Source organism: Pogona vitticeps, chromosome 1 (genome assembly GCF_051106095.1).
Source record: "Pogona vitticeps strain Pit_001003342236 chromosome 1, PviZW2.1, whole genome shotgun sequence".
Classification (NCBI taxonomy): domain Eukaryota; kingdom Metazoa; phylum Chordata; class Lepidosauria; order Squamata; family Agamidae; genus Pogona; species Pogona vitticeps.
Genome location: NC_135783.1, coordinates 41,110,792 through 41,130,252, shown reverse-complemented (window position 1 = coordinate 41,130,252; position 19,461 = coordinate 41,110,792). Strand labels below are relative to the sequence as shown.

At 38.1% G+C, this 19,461-nt stretch overlaps 1 protein-coding gene across 1 annotated transcript in view; it reads left to right on the top strand.

Annotated features, from left to right (window-relative positions):
• The window catches only part of PPP1CB (protein phosphatase 1 catalytic subunit beta), a 34,862-nt gene that overhangs the window by 4,683 nt on the left and 10,718 nt on the right, over nucleotides 1–19,461 (top strand). Inside the window, exon 2 of the mRNA XM_020793104.3 lies at nucleotides 14,832–14,963. Within this exon, the coding sequence (XP_020648763.1) occupies nucleotides 14,832–14,963 (132 nt within the window). The remainder of the gene's footprint in view (nucleotides 1–14,831; nucleotides 14,964–19,461) is intronic.

The window sequence follows — 19,461 nt, the reverse complement described above, 5'->3', positions numbered from 1 at the left end:
TGAATTAATAGGTAGTCTATTGATTATTATTTATTTGATTTATTTGATTTATATCCCGCCCATCTAGTATAGTTATACCACTCTGAGCGGCTAACAACAGAAAAAAAAATACAAAACAATATGAATCCATTAACATCCATTAATGTATTGAATTGATTCAAATGGGCTTACTCTTGGTTTACAATGCAAAACTAAGTCACAATTAGAGTAGACCCATTTGAGTCAGTGGAACATATGGAGGAGTTGATTTGCCAACTCCCCATTAATTGAGTCAGCTTCCACTAGTATGATGTCCTATGCTAAGCAGCAAGATTTTGGCCATAATTCTTGTAAGGTTTCTTGTGATTATAATGTATATGAAGTATACAGAACCTTTGTAATGTAAATATTACAATGCAATGCTTACAGAGGCATAGGACCTATTTTTATGTATTTAATTCATCATTACCTCTGGCATGCTACTCCTGCTTTACATTTTTGAGGGATATTTTTCATGTCTTTTCATGCAAAAAGCTTGTGTCCAGATCTGGACAGAGATTTCTGTGGAAGCATGTTAGGAAGTGTTTGTATTTGGCATTCTTTATGTTCCTGGCACATATGAAATTGATGTTTGTCTTGCTTTTATTATACACCGGGACTTGCTTTTTTATTTATGTTGCCATTTTTGAAGACTAGCCATGTCAAGGTGCAAAATAAAATCTCAGTATTGAGTTGAAGTATTTTGTTATCTCCCCATAAGGCTTCTAGGAATCTGTGCAAGATCAGTGATTGCATGGATACATTTGGGTTACCAAATGTATTTTGTTGAACACTACATACCCGTGCACCAAACACAGTAAGGCAGAGACGTGTCTACCCAAAAGACCAGACACGAAAACACAACAGGAGCAATATAGTATATGCGGTCCAATACAAAGAGGAGTGTTCAGAGCTCTACATTGGAGAAACCAAGCATCCACTAAGCAGGAGAATGGCCCAGCACGGGAGGGACAATGGCTCAGAACTACAATCAGCAGTGTTCCTTTATTTGAAGGACAAAGGACACTCAGTTGATGACCCAGATGTACTCATTTTGGACCGAGACGATAGGTGGTTTGAGAGAGGGATCAGGGAGGCCATACATGTGTATATAGAAAATCCCTCACCCAACGGGGTGGAAGTCTTAGATACAGTCTGTCTCCTGTTTATTATGCTGCCCTTTAATCCATCCCCAGAAAGATTAGGGCCACACCCACCAGAAAAATCACTGTTAATTACTCATGGCGGTGGGTGGAAAGGACTGCAGAAGTGGGATTTTCACTCACCCCCAGTCCTTTGTCCATCTAACAAGCGTACAGTATTTAGACCGGGGGAAGTGAATAATGTATCGGGAATCTCCTACCAATTCTCCTCAGACTGAAGAAGCTACTTGGATGAGTAGCGAAATGTTTCAACCTAATAAGTCCAGTTGCCATGACACTACTTCCAGATAACCTCACCTGGATGACTGAGAATCTTTATAGATATATTGGGATACCAGAGTTCTCTCTGATAGCAGAATGATACCCTGGCTGTATTAATTCAGGTTAGGCACTCTTGTGTCAATTTAAGGCTGTGGCTGGCATCTTGGAAATTTATACTGATAAGTACAGTGGTGCCTCGCAGAACGAGCGCCCCGTAGAGCGATGAATTCACTCTACGGTGACGCTTTTGCGATCGCTAATGCGATCGCAGAGCGATGCCCCCAATGGGCGAAAATCGCAGAGCGAAGGTCGGTAAGCGGTTCGCTTACCGACCTTCGCTTTGCGACCCGCCGATGAACTGTTCCGCGGCCTCAAAATGACCGCCGGAACAGCCGAAAGGGCTGGGCGCAGCATTTTCGCTCCTTTGGTAAGCAAGGCGAGGGCGCGAAAACGCTGCCGGAACAGCCGAAATGGCTGCACGCAGCGTTTTTGAGCCCTCCCCTCGCTTACCAAGGGCGCGAAAACGCTGCGGCCGGCCATTTTGGCTGTTCTGGTGGCCATTTTGGACCTGCTGGACAGCTGATCGCAGCCATTTTTGCACCCTCGTTCAGCGAGGGTAGGGCGCGAAAATGGCTGCCGGCCATAGAGGGACATCGCTGTACGGTGAGTAAGTCAGCCGATTGGAACGCATTAAACTAAGTTTAATGCATTCCAATGGCTTTTTTCTTTCTGTACAGCGATGTTTCACACAGCGAGGGTTAATCCGGAACGGATTAACCTCGCTGTGCGAGGCACCACTGTATAATTATTCCAAGCTGCAGGCATTAAATCTGGCAAAATCTTAACAAGAGTATGACAACAAATATGGAAAACAAAACAATAGCTTACAGACTGGAAACATTCAGTGTGCATTCTAGTTGCTAAGAAATGAGAAGTCAAATAGTGCAGTAATTATATACTGTTGCATTGATTTTTTTATGCATGCAAATAATGTTCAAGATGTTGGAACTTTTATGGGCACAGGTGATACAAAAATGGCAGAAGTTCAAGATGGATTTGGAAAAGGAAGAAACACTAGAAATCATATTGCAAAGATACATTGAGTACTGGAATGTACCAAAGAATTTCAAGTGATCAGTCTGTGTTTTATAGACTTTAGCAAAAAAAATTGTGTGGATCATAGGAGGGTATGAATTCATGGAATCATAGAATAATATAGTTGGAAGGAGCCTATAAAGCTATTTGAGTCCAAACCCCTGCGCAATGCAGGAATACAGATCACAGTATATCTGACAGCTGATTGCCTAATTTTCTCTTGAATGTCTCCAGTGTTATTCACCACCTCCTGAGATAATTGGTTCCATTGTTGTATTGCTCTAACAGTTAAATGGTTTTTCCTGATATTCAGCTGAAATCTGGCTTCCTATTATTGTGTGTCCACTCCTGAATGATTGAGAACAGATCCTGCCTCTACTCTGTATGATGATCTTTCAAGATTCGAAAAGTCCTATATTATCTCCCTTAAATCTTCTTTTTTCAAGGCTAAACATGCCCAGTGATTAAAAGAAATGGGTGTGCCTCAGCAGTTGATCATCCTGATGTATAACCTGTGTTGTGAGTAAGAAGCTACTGTTAGGACAGAATATGAAAAACTACGCTGGTTTTCATTAGCAAAGACATTAGACAAAAGTGTGTTTTATTCCCTAACTGTTCAGTCTCTGCACAGAACATATCTGGAAAGCTGGTTTAGATGAATGACAAGTAAAAATTGGTGGAAGAAACATCAATAATCTGAGGTGCAGATAACACCACCTTACTGGCAGACAGCAGCAATGACTTGGAATGGTTTCGGATGAAAATGAAAGAAGTGCCAAAGCAGCATTGTTATTGAACACTAAGAAGACAAAAACATGATTAAAGAACTAAATTAATGTTGACAATGAGGAAATCAAAATTTTAAATATTTTGTATACCTTATTTCAACCATCAGCCTAAATGGAGTCTGTAACAAAAAATCAGAAGGGGACTGAAATTCAGTAGGAGAGCAGTGCATGAGCTAGAAATGATCCTGAAGTGTAAGGATATACCCCTGGATATTGAGCACACCATTGTGTTACTGATTAGTGTAGAGATGTGAAAACTGCAGTGTTAAGAAAACAAGCAGGAATGAACTGCTGGATAGCTCAGTGGTGTAAGGTATCTAGCTGTGGAGCCAGTAGTTGTAAATTTGATTCCCCACTATGTCCCCTTGGCATGGGCTGGACTTGATGATCCATAGGGTTCCTTCCAGCTCTGCAGTTCCAAGATGATAAAGTGAAAAACTTCATTTGAAATATGGTGGAGGAGAAGAGTTGAATGAAATGACAGGCTTGAGTTTGGAAGAAGTGAGCAGAGCTGTTTATAATAGGACATTTTTGGAGGTCTGCCATTCATAGGATTACCAGAAGTCAGAGGCAACATGACAGCACATAACAACAGGAAGAAAGTGTAATTGCATACATTATGAGTGGTGAATTAACAATTAACAAGTTACTGCTCACATTCCTTGTTGCATATGCAATGTGGCATTTTGTTAGTGGCAATTTGCCACTCTGGTTTATGCAGTTATACTTTAATAGTCATAAACCCACAATAGTGTTATGGACCATTTGTTTTATTTTGTTAAGATAGTTACATCAGCTTTCTGCTGAAAACAGATAATATGCAACATGAAATCGTCAAAACAATAATATTGGAAATAAGACAGTGTCTTATTAAACCCATCAAAATCAATTCAAAGTAGTTTCTGTGGCCTTGCTAAAGCAAGGAAAAATATGGCCAATGGAATTTCTTGCCCTTTAACTAGATTAACTGTGTACCTGAAAACGATAAAGAGAATACTACTTTTCGTAAACACATTGAGAAATATGAGCAGTGGTGATTGTAACTAAGTGTCATATGTATGCCCAAAACAAGTTTATGTTTTTTATATGGCCAGAATGAGGTTATATTGCTTTGGTAGTAATTTGGTAATAGTAATAAATTAACAGCGAACAAAATATGCAAACAGGATATAACTGTTTTATTAAATATGTAAAGTTCAGTTCATTTTAGAACCATCCTGAAAAAGCTGTCTATGCTAGATTCGAAAAAGAGAGCTGCAGAAAATGAAGCTTGGTGAATCAGCAGCCACACCTTGTTCATTATTTATGTACATTTTTGTAAGGCTGCGATTGTTGCAAGACTTGAGTCTAAACTGTTTTATCTGGCTCAACTGTGCTAAAATCAGAATACCAATGGTAAATTAATTGTTCAAAGTTTGCCACAAGTAACCTATAAATATTTAAAATGAAATAGATCCTGACTTTTTTCTTTACAGTTCATATGTATGACTTGCTCAATAGTCCTTTGTTTAACATAGTAACTGTCTTTGAGCTTAGAAGTGTTAAAAAAACTGGATTTGGCAGGTGAACAGATTTGTGCCAAGGTACTTCTGTAGCACACAAATTTTCTCAAAAATGAGGAAGTGTTGACAACCAGTAGGATACAGTTCCCCCTGCTCCTGCTATATCAGAGCCTGACTGTCTTCTCTTTGCTTGTTACTATAGACACAATACAACTCAGAGACAAGCTCCTCCTCCTGATTTAGCATAGCTTGTTATCAACAATATAGGAAATGTGCCTTTGGCTCTCAGATATGCATTGTACATTATCAGGGTTTCTGAGAGGCAGGCTAAGGATCTAAAGTTTCTAGAATATTATAATTCCCACTTACTTGAGCTACTAGAGTTAAGTGAAAGTAGCATTGTTTGATTGTTTTTTGCTTAAACTTCTCTCAGGGTTTCTAGACCTACCTAGGGATGATGTGCAAGAAAATTATTAGGCATGTTGTCTTTGGAAACAAATAACCTAGAGAATGCTGCCCCCCAGTTCCTTAGCTTCTCTGATTCCTTGGAAAAGAGGATTTGCTGTGATATGCATGTGCAAAGGGCACCCCAAAATGTGACCCTCTCAACTGCCCTTTGTTGTGTGACTTCTCTAAGGATGCAATTCAGTGTTGTGAATTCCAAATAGCAAAATGCCTTGGCCAAGAGAAAGTGGGATATTATTTTAAATGTGATATGCTCCCAAGGGAAAGCTGTTTTGCAGTAATGAAGGTTTTTGATGACTTTACTCTTCTTTCCTAAAAAAGGAAATAATACCTTAGTTCATGGATATTTTGTAAAACTAGGGAGATTACATTACTTTTCCCTTGAAATGAGGAGGAAGACTCTGCTCTCTTTGACACCATATCACAGATGACTGTCTTTGTCCTGTTGGTTTCCCCAGGCATGCATCAATCTTTTTTCCTCTGGTGCAGTGCCTTGATGCTAAATAGGGAGTGTACCTTTCTTTTTTACTGAATCATGGAGAAGGTTTCATGTTTCAGCCAGAGGAAAACTTCTCATGAAAGACAAGGGTTGGGTTCAGAGACTACTGTATTATTACCTCATGTTATTGACTTCTGTGTCCATGTTCATACCATATCAGTGGTATGAAAAAGTGAGGTGAAATATACAGATGTATAGTTTGTTATTAGAGCTGTGTTTGAAACCTGCTGCTTTATAACTGTACCTATGACTTGCCTTCATTCCCCTGCTTCTCAGTTTGTATGTGTTGTATGCATGGTAATATAATTGTTCATGATCTAGTGAGGGAGGGACAAGAGGATATATAATGCTTTTTAATTGTACCCACTTAAAACCAGTAAACTATAAGTTTTTTAATGAATTTTTTTATTCATGAGTTTTTAATGAATTTGTAGAAGTATATAGTACTGTATTATATTCTATCCTGTGTACACAATGAAGTTGGAGGTATGGTAATTTTTGTTCTATTTTTGTCAGTTCTTTCATTGCATGTCACAAGTATGCATGCATACTTGGTATGGGACTTGAACAACTAAGTGCAACACATAAAACTGTGTAGTACATAATAAACTACTGTTGAACATGTCCTGCAGATTTCTTAAGCTAAAAATAAACCACATCATTATTCATAGATAGGATTGTGCTGGTTATCTGTGTGATTGTGATTCAAGAGTGGTGCAAAGAATTAGTGTTGTTCTGCAGATACAAAATCTCATTCATCACCACTAATATATTCTCTTTTGAAGAGGTGGGGATAAAAAATTGCTTTCCTAGTGATTCAATGGTTCTTAATTTAACTTCAGTACCCTCCTTCTGTTTGTTTAGTTAATGGATATTACAAGTCAGAGGAGCTGCAGTCTCATACCTTTTTCTAATTTGGTTCTTGTTTAACTGTGACTTTGCCCCAAAATATTGCCCTTCTTCGTATCTTTTAAAATGTTTGATACATAAGAATCCTAGGCCAGTATCATCTTGCAGAATTCTGCTGGCATAATAGGATTGAAATCACCACTAGCAGCTGATTGCTGCTAATTAAAGAGCTCCTTTTTAAATATTGTGAGGTGTGTGACTTTGTATCATTGCATGTGAGTTATGGCCCCCCAAAATTGAAAAAGAAACTGTAATTAGCAGTAATCTACTGCTGCTGATGACCTCATTTCCTTTCTTTCATTAGATTTAGAAGATATTCTTGCTATAACCTTCAAGATTTAAATCCTAAAGACAAAAATAGGTAGTCCAGGTAATTACTTCCTGTCCTAAAATAAGCTATGCCTCAGTGTTCATTTAATACTATAATTTTAATTTATTAGAGCATACAGAGATTTGTTCTTACTGTTTCTCTAGCAGTTTTGTATTCCATTTGACTTTTAGACTTGCGGCCCTCATTTAGTATTGTTAGACATTTATTTATTTATTTATTTATTTATTTATTTATTTATTTATTTATTTATTTATTTATTTATTTATTTATTTATTTATTTATTTAATATCCCACCTATCTAGCCAACTCAGGACCACTCTAGGCGGCTAACATCAGGTAATAAAAGTATACATACATACAACAACGTAAATAATAAAAACTTTACAAAAATAGAAACCAAGTGCATGGAGTCTTGAAGCAGCATGTAAGGTTAGGTCTGACTGTTCTGAGTTTACAGGTGAATATTGTATTTTCAAAATTTGTGACTTAAAATGTTCTGCCTTTTCTTGCTCCTAGCAATTCTAGGGGTTACTGAAATATAAAAACATCACATCACCTGCTGGAATCTCAATTGCATGTTTGCACACTTCATCTGCCCTATTCTGTTTCAAGATACTCATCTTGCATGACTGTAATGTCAAAGCAAACCCACCTTCCCATGAAGCCTATTTTTTGTGACATCTTGACTGACAAATCAGGAGATCTTCAAAACATTTCTTCCAGTTTTGGTTGACCTGCTAAAGATATTTACTGATAGACATTTTTGATACTGTTTTTACATCAAGCCCTACTACCTCTACTTTTTATTGGACTTTGTTTTTTTATTTGATTATGTTATAGACAAAACCTATTATTGCTTGTTTTCACATAATTTTTCAGATTTGAAATTTGGTTTTTCAATACACGTGTGGAGGATGTTGCAAAGTAATCACATAATTAAAATTTCATATTTCTGTTGGTATAAATTTATTTAAAGCAGATATTTAATTTTGACATTCTTGTGTTCTTAAGCTAGCATACATACTGCTTAGTTGTAATAGCATGTGGTACTGTTAACTAGGCTAAATAATGTTTCAGTGAGGTGGAGGTTAAATACCCACACTACCTGTTTAGGAGTTATAAACGTTTATGATTTAAGAGACAGGTACAGTATTGCAAAAATCAGTTTGTGGGTTATTTGGATTTCCTAGATGAGCCTTGTTAGATATAGGATGACATCCCAGCAATTTGTAATCTTATTCATATCCCATAGTAATAAATGCAAGTAGCGTTCTGCACCAGACTCAGAAGTCAATTTTTTATCTCGGTTATTAAAAATACAGAATAAAATGGCATTTGAAATGTTTGATAGATTGCTGTGATTTATTTTCAGGTAAATACTTTGAAAACACATCCTAAAAGTGAAGTTGGTTTTAAGAAACCTTTTATATAATTGATTTTTTTCTTCTTAGCTTGAATTTGTTGTCAAGAAAGAATAGATTTGGTTAGCAGTTTTGTTCTTATGTTGGTCCTTTTTCTTTTCAGTAAATGTTGGCTTTCCAAATAATATTATTAAAGAATCTTTAGTATCATTTACTGTAGCTGTGACTATTACATGACTGGGTAAAGCATTATTGACCAATAGATGACATATACATGTATTTCAGAGTACTGTACATGGTACCTATTTCTGTAAGTATTTATTTATTTATTTGATTTATATCCCGCCCATCTGATAAATCTATACCACTCTGAGCGGCTACAGTGTACATGTGTTCCTTGCTAGAACTATCAAATATATTCAGCATTTATCAGTTGTCTGTCACTTATTGCATTTCACACTAGAGCTACTGGATGTGTTTCAAATTACAGTATAAGGACTCTGTGTGTACCAATGTAAGTGCGTACAATACACAGAGAAATAGGAGCTCAACAATGTCTGGATGTTACCACTAAACAATTGCTTTGCGCTGTGTATACTGATAGCATTTGTATTTTTTATCATTTAAAATGGTTTTCTAAACAAGTAGGAAACAGATCTAGGAGTGGAATCTGATACTTTCCATTGAAGGTGTTCATTTTGACTGGCTTCTCAGTAGTCAGTGTTGAAAGTGTTGCAATAGGATCCCATAGGTGGGGTGTCTTAAAACGTCTGTTTAAAAGAGCTTTGAAATAGTTCTGATAATATGGCAAACCTGATTTTTTTCTGTACAGTTTCCTTCCTTCCTTTCCAGTTTTTTCTTTGCTATATATTCAATTATAGATTTTATTATTTGTAGACTAGATTTCATTATTATAGACTATGTTGAGGATAGGTAGAAGTCTTGCCTATTTTGACAGACTTCGGTACCTATAAAAAACTTGGTAGCCAGGACCTGCCTTCTCTCTTTCAGTGTGATCTAGTGCAGTGGTTCTTAACCTTTTTGAAAGAAACGCCCCCTTGAGCCATTGAGGAAGTTATCATCGCCCCCCTCCCCACAGTGATGATATCTTTTATTTATTTATTTATTTATTTAAGACACTTAAATCCAATGACCCCTGAAAACAAAATTAAATTCCAAGAAAATGAAATGCCCCCCAAAAAGTAACATTTAATGATTTAGTTGCAAGTGAATTTTAAGACGCAAGAGGAAATATAAAAAGGGCATAAAAAGAAATGCAGGAACTAAAAATTGCAAGACAAAAAGTCTGAAACTAAATTAAAATTGTAGGAAAATATATATTCATGCACATCTTCACAGGTTTGGCTTGCTCCAGTGCCCCCCTACCGCCCCCTTCTGCTCCAGCGCCCCCACGCTGCCCCTTTTTGTTCTACCGCCCCCCTGAAAAATGAAATCGCCCCCTGGGGGGCATTATCGCCCACGTTAAGAACCACTGATCTAGTGCATGTCTATTCAGGAGCAAGTCCTACATTCATTGGGACTTATTTTCATGTAACAGTGAATAGGATTTTAATCTGTGTACAGATGGAACATGCTGAAACTTACTTTCTCTGCATGTAAATTAAGCATATAATTACATGCCCAAGAACCTTGTCTCATGGATATGCCTGCAGAACAGGGGTAGAGCTGTCCATTGCCCAAATACAGTTTCTTGCTCCATCTTCTACCAGACTAATACTTAAATACAGACTTTTTTAAAGGGTTAGGACAAGTGTTGCCTGAATAATACTGCTTTGTTCTTGCCATGCAGTAAATTCTGGGGAACTTGTATAACCCTACTGCTGCAAAGGAACAATGAGGAAAAAGGGTGTGGGTCATTATGCACATTGCACAATAAAATAGATAGTGCATGGATATTCTTTTGATTACTATTTCTTTTAAAGACTCTTTTCTGGTATGTGTGTGGAGGTAAATCTCATCCCCTCCTACCATCGTATTTGATCTGTGTGGGGCAGTTTTAAACCCGGTTAGGGAGTTACATCTTTCTGCTGCTTAAGACTTTGGGATGACCTTTGTTCATTCATAGATACAACTCAATACTTCAGTACGGTATCTTAACTTAGAGAAAGATACAGTATTTTCTCGAAGGATTTTATGACTGCCATCTGATCATTGTTGTAGGGTTTTTGGCCTGTTTGGCCATGTTCTGGAGGTTTTTCTTCCTAATGTTTTGCCAGTCTCTGTGGCTGGCATCTTCAGAGGACAGGAATTGGAAGTCAGTTACACAGACAGAGTTCTAACTCCTGTCCTCTGAAGATGCCGGCCACAGAGACTGGCGAAACATTAGGAAGAAAAACCTCCAGAACAGGACCAAACAGCCCCCCAAAACTACAAGAACCATACAGTGTTTTTCTTAGGGTAGATGTCTTGCCAACAGTGGATCGGCAGTTAGGTTTACTCCATGCAGGTTCAGTGTGTTAATTATATTATGGCATACGTCTGCACATGAAATGAACTTCTACCTATATAAGCAAATATATCCTGTTTTTGATAGGGATTAGTTCTTCAGCAGTGTCTTCTCCTGTTCTGGCATGCCCCTATCCAGGGCTACATAGAAATGAAAACTTGCTGTTTCTTGATTTGTTTTTACTGAAATTGGTGAATCTTAAATGTGCATCTCAGTTTGCATTCTGTGCTCTTTTTTATGTGTTAAGAATGTTTAAAGCCAAAACTTGAACTTGGCAACTGTTTCTTCCTGAATTTGTATGAACTATGTCAGTGGCACAAGTATACATTGTATTCAAGTGTTTCTAGTGCAGATTGTTACATTCAAATCCAGCATTAGAAAATGATGTTTAGCAGAGATAATTTTTTCCTTCATCACTGTCCACCCATGAATGTCTTCATTGTTGCTATTCATAAGAATGACTGAGAGTCTCTGAGACTTTCCAAATATTTTTGTTTTCTTGTAGCTACTACAAGAATTCCATCAAAGCTCACTGTACTTGTAGAGTTTAACTTCTTTTTTACTCTGTATAAATGTAGTCTAAAATACTAACATAATTTCCTATGAAGCCATTCTGAGATCTGAGATGCCTTTCTAGTGAAGAATCACAAGGCAGAGTCTGTGTAAAGTATAGAAAGGTAATTTGTTGTCCTCCAGATGTGTTTTAGTAAATTAATTCCATATCTGTGGGTATTGGCTATACTGCTTGGAATTTATGGGGAGCTAGCATTTTGAGGAGATAATTTGTAGCTGACTGCCCTATTGAATATATGAACAATACCTCTTCAGTACATTCTATTTTCTCAACAAGCATTTGATTAATGTAATTTATATGCTACCTTTCTCCTATAACTTGGAACACAGAATCATAGAATCTCATAAAATAATAGAGTTGGAACGTAACTATAAGGCCACCAAACATGCACATTATTCTTCATTCTTGAGAAGATAGATTTTTCTTTTGCGACACTCCTTAACTTCCCTGAAATAGGATTATGCAGACCAGAATCTTAGAGGAAGAGAGGATTTCTTTCATACAGGGCAAAACATCTTCATGCTCTAAGGAAAGATTGCAGCTTTGCTAGGAAGTTGGCTGCAGTACCTGGAAATTCAAGCCATTAACAAACGGCATGAGAACACTGCACTTCAAGAAGGAATTTTAGTAAACCCCATTGAATCAGTGGAGATTTGATTAATCAAGTGCCCTTTAATTTCCATTGATTGATATGTGCTTACTTTAGTGTGACTTACTACACTAAGAAACAAGATTTCATTACACACACACACACACACACACACACACACACGCACATACACACACACTTCGGTGCTTCCTATCCTTTCTTACGATGTTTTGAAGGAGTTGATGAAATTAAATTGGTACATCAATCTAAAACCAATAAAGACGTGAGACTTAGTCATACTGTATTCTCCTTTCCTCTTCTCCATGTGCAGTGTAAGTCCTGATACTGTACTTTGTACATGGATCTCATTTGCTGTTATATTCACACCCCGGCAACTAAAAGTGAGAGGAAGAACAAAAATGTTTATTAAATGTTAATATTTCATTTTAATATTGTTGTTTAGTCATGTCCGACTCTTCGTGACCCCGTGGACCAGAGCATGCCAGGCCGTCCTTTCTTCCACTGCCTCCCCGTGTTGGGTCAAATTCATGTTGGTCGCTTCGATAACACTGTCCAGCCATCTCATCCTCTGTCGTCCCCTTCTCCTCTTGCCCTCACACTTTCCTAACACCAAGGTCTTTTCCAGGGAGTCCTCTCTTCTCATGAGATGGCCAAAGTATTGGAGCCTCAGCTTCAGGATCCATCCTTCCAGTGAGCACTCAGGGTTGTTTTCCTTTAGAATGGATCGGTTTGTTCTCCTTGCAGTCCAGGGGACTCTCAAGAGTCTCCTCCAGCACCACAATTCAAAAGCATCAATTCTTTGGCGGTCAGCTTTCTTTATGGTCCAGCAGTCACTTCCGTACATCACTACAGGAAAAATCATAGCTTTGACTATTCTGACTTTTGTTGGCAAGGTGATGTCTCTGCTTTTTAAGATGCTGTCGAGGTTTGTCATCGCTTTCCTCCCAAGAAGAAGGTGTCTTTTAATTTTTGGGCTGCTGTCACCATCTGCAGTGATCATGGAGCCCAAGAAAGTAAAATCTGTCACTGCTTCCATATCTTCCCCTTCCATTTGCCAGGAGGTGATGGGACCAGTGGCCATGATCTTAGTTTTTTTGATGTTGAGCTTCAGACCATTTTTTGCGCTCTCTTCTTTCACCCTTATTACAAGGCTCCTTAATTCCTCCTCACTTTCTGCCATCAGAGTGGTATCATCTGCATATCTGAGCTTGTTGATATTTCTTCCCGCAATCTTTATTCCAGCTTGAGATTCCTCCAGTCTGGCCTTTCGCATGATGTATTCTGCATATAAGTTAAATAAGCAGGGAGACAATATACAGCCTTGTCGTACTCCTTTCCCAATTTTGAACCAATCAGTGTTTCCGTATCCAGTTCTAACTGTTGCTTCCTGTCCCACGTATAGATTTTTCAGGAGATAGATAAGGTGGTCAGGCACTCCCATTTCTTTAAGGATCATTTTAATATAGTTCTACCTATAAATGTATTTGTAAAATTCAACGCCTTAACTAAGGCTTTGAAAATTATAGCTGGGCTTCCTAGCAAAGATGTTTTTTACTAGATGACTGCGAAGCCCAGGCCTACCACACATTATAAAATTTCATATTTGTTTATGAAGACAGATATTGGCTAATGAAATTGGTGAACGTATGGCCTGATTGTAATCTTACTCAAACATATGTGAGAATAAACATCATTTAATTCAATGCCTGTGTATGTCACACCAAGCTGTGGTGTGGTCTGTTAAAATGTAATATATTGTTCTGCCTCTGTAAGAAACTGTGGTATGTTAACCAACCAAAGTGAATTTACAGTTTGTTGCTGCCTTATGCATTCTAGCTTGTTTAAAATTTCAGCCATGACTTGTGATGTCCATACCACATTTGTGGCTTATTCCTCTTTTGTTTCACTGCTCAAGATAAAAGAGGAACTTATAGATCAGAGAGAAAGACACAAACCAGAAATGGGAAAGGGCGTTTGTCTGAATTCCTTCTACCAAATTTGGAAATTAGGATTCCTCTTATGATTTTGTGGACAAATTCATGATCTGTGAATGTATCCAATGGGACTTCTTATAGAGGTATAGAATTATGCTATCACACTTCTGTGTAAATTAACACATACAAGAAATTTCATTTATTCTAAATATTTGATACAGTTTTTGCAGTAGGTTCCCCCCCCTTTGGTTGAGCTGATGAGGGTGTTGCTCATCTGTGGAATTTGGATTCCACAGTTTGTGGCTCTTCCCCTCTCACAGTTTTTGAGCTGTCCATTTATTTCCACATGAAGGCCAGAATTCTCTTGTGCCATTACGTGAGCATAACACTAACAGAATAATTTTTGGAGATACATTACCTTAGGTTAAGAAATCACTGTAGACATTATTCCTTGCACTCTTGAGTCATGTGAGTCAGTATGCAATAGCTAATGTCTGTGGTAATTTCTTAGCATGAGGGAATTTTCTTTCTGTTCTGCATTAGTGTTCTGCTGGCGGAACTGCACAAGAGGATGTTGGTCAAATTATTTGACTCAAATGCTCAACAAATTCTTTTCTAGTAATCTCCAAAATATTGGAAATCTTGGTAGTAAGATGACAAATACTAGGATCATCATTCTGTCATAGATTTTTAAGTGACCAGTTCAAACTGAAAATTAGGACTGATCAGTTTTTCAACCCTGCTTTATGGTTAGTAGTTAGGAAACTAGGGGTTAATTAGTTTCCTTCCCTTATTTTCCTTGATATATTTTCAGAGACTTGAAATGTAGAAGCTTTTATTTGTCTATCTTTCAGTTCGAGGATGTCGTCCAGGCAAGATTGTACAGATGACAGAAGCAGAAGTTCGTGGCTTGTGTATAAAATCTCGAGAAATCTTTCTTAGCCAGCCTATTCTTCTGGAGCTAGAGGCACCACTGAAGATCTGTGGTATGTACTAATGTTATGTGTATGATGTCTGGTAGAAACAAAAAAAAGTATAAGAAATTTAGCCAATTGTGGTATATATTGTAAATATGTAATTAAAAGGAAGCCAAGAAAGAAAGAAAAAGAAAATATAATGCACTTGCCCAATGTGCTAGTTTTGTACATTTCTGCCACATGAAATGATTAATTTCCATACAGTATCACACAATCTTGGGTTAATCCAAAAAAGTGATTATGTCAATTCTTTGTTGTAAAATTACAGTGGGGTCTCGACTTACGAACTTAATCCGTATTGGAAGGCAGTTCTCAGGTTGAAAAGTTCTTAAGTCGAATCTGCATTTCCCATAGGAATGCATTGAAAACCATTTAATCCGTATCTGCCCTTTTCGTCCATAGAAACTAATGGGAAGCTGCTATTCCACCTTCTGCCACTAGAGGGGGATATTTTTTCTTTTTTTCTTTTAACCTAAGATGACTTAGCTTTTAAAAAAGGGAAAAAAAGAGTTCGTAACTCGAATCTAAGTTCGTAAGTCGAGTCCATATATTCCTATGAGAGCAGTTCGTAAGTCGAAACGTTCGTATGTCGAGCCGTTCGTAAGTCGAGACCTCACTGTAGTTCCTTAGTTCAACTTTAAAGGTCAAATAATATATAAATACTGTGATCTGAAATGCCTCTAATGGGGTTGTACCTACCGTCATCATACTTGTGCAGTCACCTTTGGATGAGACCCAAGAAAGACATTCCCTATATTTTTATCTAAAGCCCCAGAGTACTTACCAGGTGGTTTCAGTGGTTTGGGGGTAGAGCAGAATGCCACTGTAGACACTGTTTGCATCATGTCGTGGATAAGCAGCTCTTCAAAATGATCAGAAGGTAGACATTGCAGAATAGGCAGTAGAAACCCAAGATGCTGTAAACATCCATGTTTTTGTCAACCATTTATGACATGATTTGTGTTGTTGTATGCTCTGTTGGTATGAAATGCATCAGATATATTTCTTATAAAGAAATGTAGAGAATTGCTTTAAAAAATCATAATTTGTTTTAAATCGCCAGGATTTCCGGATTAGCAGTCTAAGAAATTATTCCTTGTTGTGAATGCAGCATGATAAAAACTGATGCATAGCCTGCAGTGATGTATGTATACATGGAAAGTGAAAGATACTAGAAAGACAATATTGCTCCATCACTGTTTGTGTGTTAGGAGAGCTGTCATGCTAACATATCAGTTGTAACTCTTTAGTTGACCCTGACCATATCATTACAAAACAAAAAACAGGCATATGAAGAATAAAATATCCCTTGAGGCCAAGACAAGTGGGTTTTGAATATGAGCCTCCAGATCCAAAGGAAATCCATGGCTCCCTACAGCTTTTAAATAGTTTATTAAAATCTAATATGGTTTTTGTGTTGAATGCATGCCAGTTGTACACAAAAGTACAAGTACCATACTGTAATACTTGCCCTATATGCAGTGGAGTGTGATTGTTGAAGACACTAGGTCTAAGAAGCAGGTAAAAGAGATGTTGACCTCTTTGGTACTCTTCAGATTCTGAAAAACATTTAGTGCCTCGAATAGAAACTGTGTGGAGGGAATAGAACCCTGTTTCCGAAAGCTTGTTTCCTTGCTGTATAGCAGAAGGCAAATTATGGCTCTGTGGCCACATGCAGATTTCTGAAGACCCTGTCTGCCTCATCAGATTCTTCCCAGTGCTATTTTGTAGCAAAAAAACCCCATCCCCCAAATACCCATTTTCAAAACCAGAAATGGACTTCAGCTGCTTCAGTTTTTTCTTTCCTTTTAATGTTTGAGTTTAATTTTGCCAAGGCATGGAACTGACACCTGGATCTGCCCAGTCCTGTTGTAGGGAGAATTAATTTTTTGGGGGGTGGGGTAATTGCATTTATTAGAATGTCAGCTGTTACTGATAATGTAGGACGAAAACTCTTAATCTGGTGTGATTAATCATTTTAAAAAGCTGTAAGCAGTTCTCTTCATGGTTAATGCAGTGCCATCAACAGTCAAAATGCAAGTTTTCCTTAATTTATTTCTCTATCACCGCTTCAGACACCTACAGGAGATATATCTATTACCTTCCTGCAGAAGAACATATAATATTTTTCTTCCTCTAATCACTTCCTTTGCATTTAGTTCTTTCTGAGTTGAGTGGGTCAAGAACTCTCTAGCAAATGGGTTCCCAACCTGTGGGTCACAATTCCCAGAGGGGTTACATAGTGTTTTCTGGAGGGTTAGCAGGCTTAAACAAACTAGGGGTTTCTGTCTCTATGCTTATGATTATGCTAACAGGTTACTAGTTGCTTTGTTTTCTTAGCAAGGGTTAATTGCCCTGGGTTGAGTTCCTAGAGAGCAAGGGAGCCAGGTGAGGGGTCAGGAGGGTGTATGCAGTTAAAAAAAAAAATCCCTTCCTGTCTTTTTCTTCCTTCCTCTGGAGGACAGTGGGTTTTTCCTTCTCTAAGGGCTGCCTCTTCCTTCCAAGATCTGTGGATTCCCTCCCTGGTTGTACGTGAGGGTGATGTTGGTCCATCTCAGCTGGGTTGGAAGGGAGGCTAGAAAAAACTGGTAGAGAGAGGAGGAACAGGTGGAACACAAATTGCAAGCCCACCCCAGCAGAGGGGAGACGACCAAGTAATAGATACTTGGTGGTGGTGTTATGTGCCATCAAATTGCTTCTGCTTTGGGGGGTCTTATGCATTAATGCTCCCCCATCCTCCCAAAAAAACCTTACACCTATAGTCAAAAACCCTGCTGCAGTCTTGCAAAATAAAAGCTGTTGAGTCAATCCATTTCAAGTTCTGCCTTCCTCTTTTCCTGTCATTTTTGTCTTTTCCAGTGAAGTTTGTCTTCTCATGCTAGTTTAACCCATTAAAATGCCTTTTTGTGCAAATTTGGTGGGGTTGCAGGTTACTTGGCTGTTATAAAAGGGGTTGAAAAGGGTTGGGAAACACCAGCAATATAGTTTTCAAGCTGTACTGTTGAATTACGCTGGGAGTGAATTTTGTTTTGACTAATCTTATAAATTGTCACAGAGAAAAGTATGTAGATTCACCCAGTACATTGGTGCTTTAATTTATGAACTTAATCCGTCCCGTCCCAGAAGATGTTCACAAGTCGAAATGTTCTTAAATTGAATCAGCATTTCCCATTGAAATGCATTGAAACCCGATTAATCCGTTCTGGCTGTTTTTTGTTTGTATGTAGAGGCACTGGTTGTAAGTTGAAGCATTTATTCCCATAGGAATGAATGCAAAACCAGTTAACCCATCCTCTACCACTTGGGGGAGATTTTTTAAACCTAAAATGACTTAGGTTAAAAAAAAGGCAGGAAAGGAGGGAGGGAGAGAACAATGGGGAAAAGAGGAATGAAAGAAGGTCATCACTGGGACACATGGACCCCTCAGACAAAGGTTTGTGCTTTTAACCACAAAAAGGGAGAAGGCAGAGAGAAGACAATGGGAGGGAGAGAGTTTGGAATCTAAAACACATTTTAAACCCGCACATGCTAAACCCACACATTTTACACCAAGTCATTTTAAACCAAACCAAGCACGTGGTGAGCAGAGAGAGAGAGAGAGAGAGAAGATAATTAGGGGTGGGGGAGAGAGACTTGAGTCTAAACTCTATTTTAGAGCACAACAGCCAGCACAGACCATTGCAAAAAAATAAATAAATCTGAATTTAAAACCAAAAGACTAAAATCCATTTTAAAGCACACCAGCAAGCACAGACCCTTGCAGAAAGGGTGTGCAAGACCCATCAGAGCACAGAAAGATAATCCCCTACCTAGCCCAAACCCAAGCTGCAAAACCCCTGTACAGTAAATACTGTACAGTGTACTCACCCATAACAGGTATTCTTTCTGTTTTAAAAAAGAAAGTCAAAAATCCAAAAATCAAAAATTAAAAAAAAAAACTGTACGTACAGTACAGTATCAGGCAGAACAGTATCAGGCCGTCTGAAGTCTCTCTTCGTATCCACTCTCCCTAACTGCTGGGGCAAGTGAGGTAGCAGACAAGCAGATTCTTTTCTGGCCAATGGTTAACAGAAAATTCAAATTTCCCGCTTTCCCTGCATTTTGTTTCTGTTCATAAGCTCCGTTCACAAGTCAAAGCAAAATTTTGCAACTGAAGCTGTTCGTAAGTCAAAATGTTCAGATGTAGGGGCGTTCGTAAGTCGAGGCACCACTGTAATTTCGCAAATGATTAGGAAATCTGTTAAGAATTATTTAGCACATAGCATACCCAGGGCTTGGAAAAGTTAAATTTAGGACTACAGTTTCTCGAACTTCTCAGCCAGCATGACCAGTGGCTGGTTGGTGGATACCGGAAATTGCAGTCCAGAAAATAACTTTTCTAAGTTCTTGGTATCCTATCATTGCTGTGAGTGCTTGGCAGTATACAGCCTGGAACTGAAAGTATCCGTGTGATTAACTTGGCTTGGTGATCGTTGCATTACTGTTATAGTGATTTCTCCCAAACAGT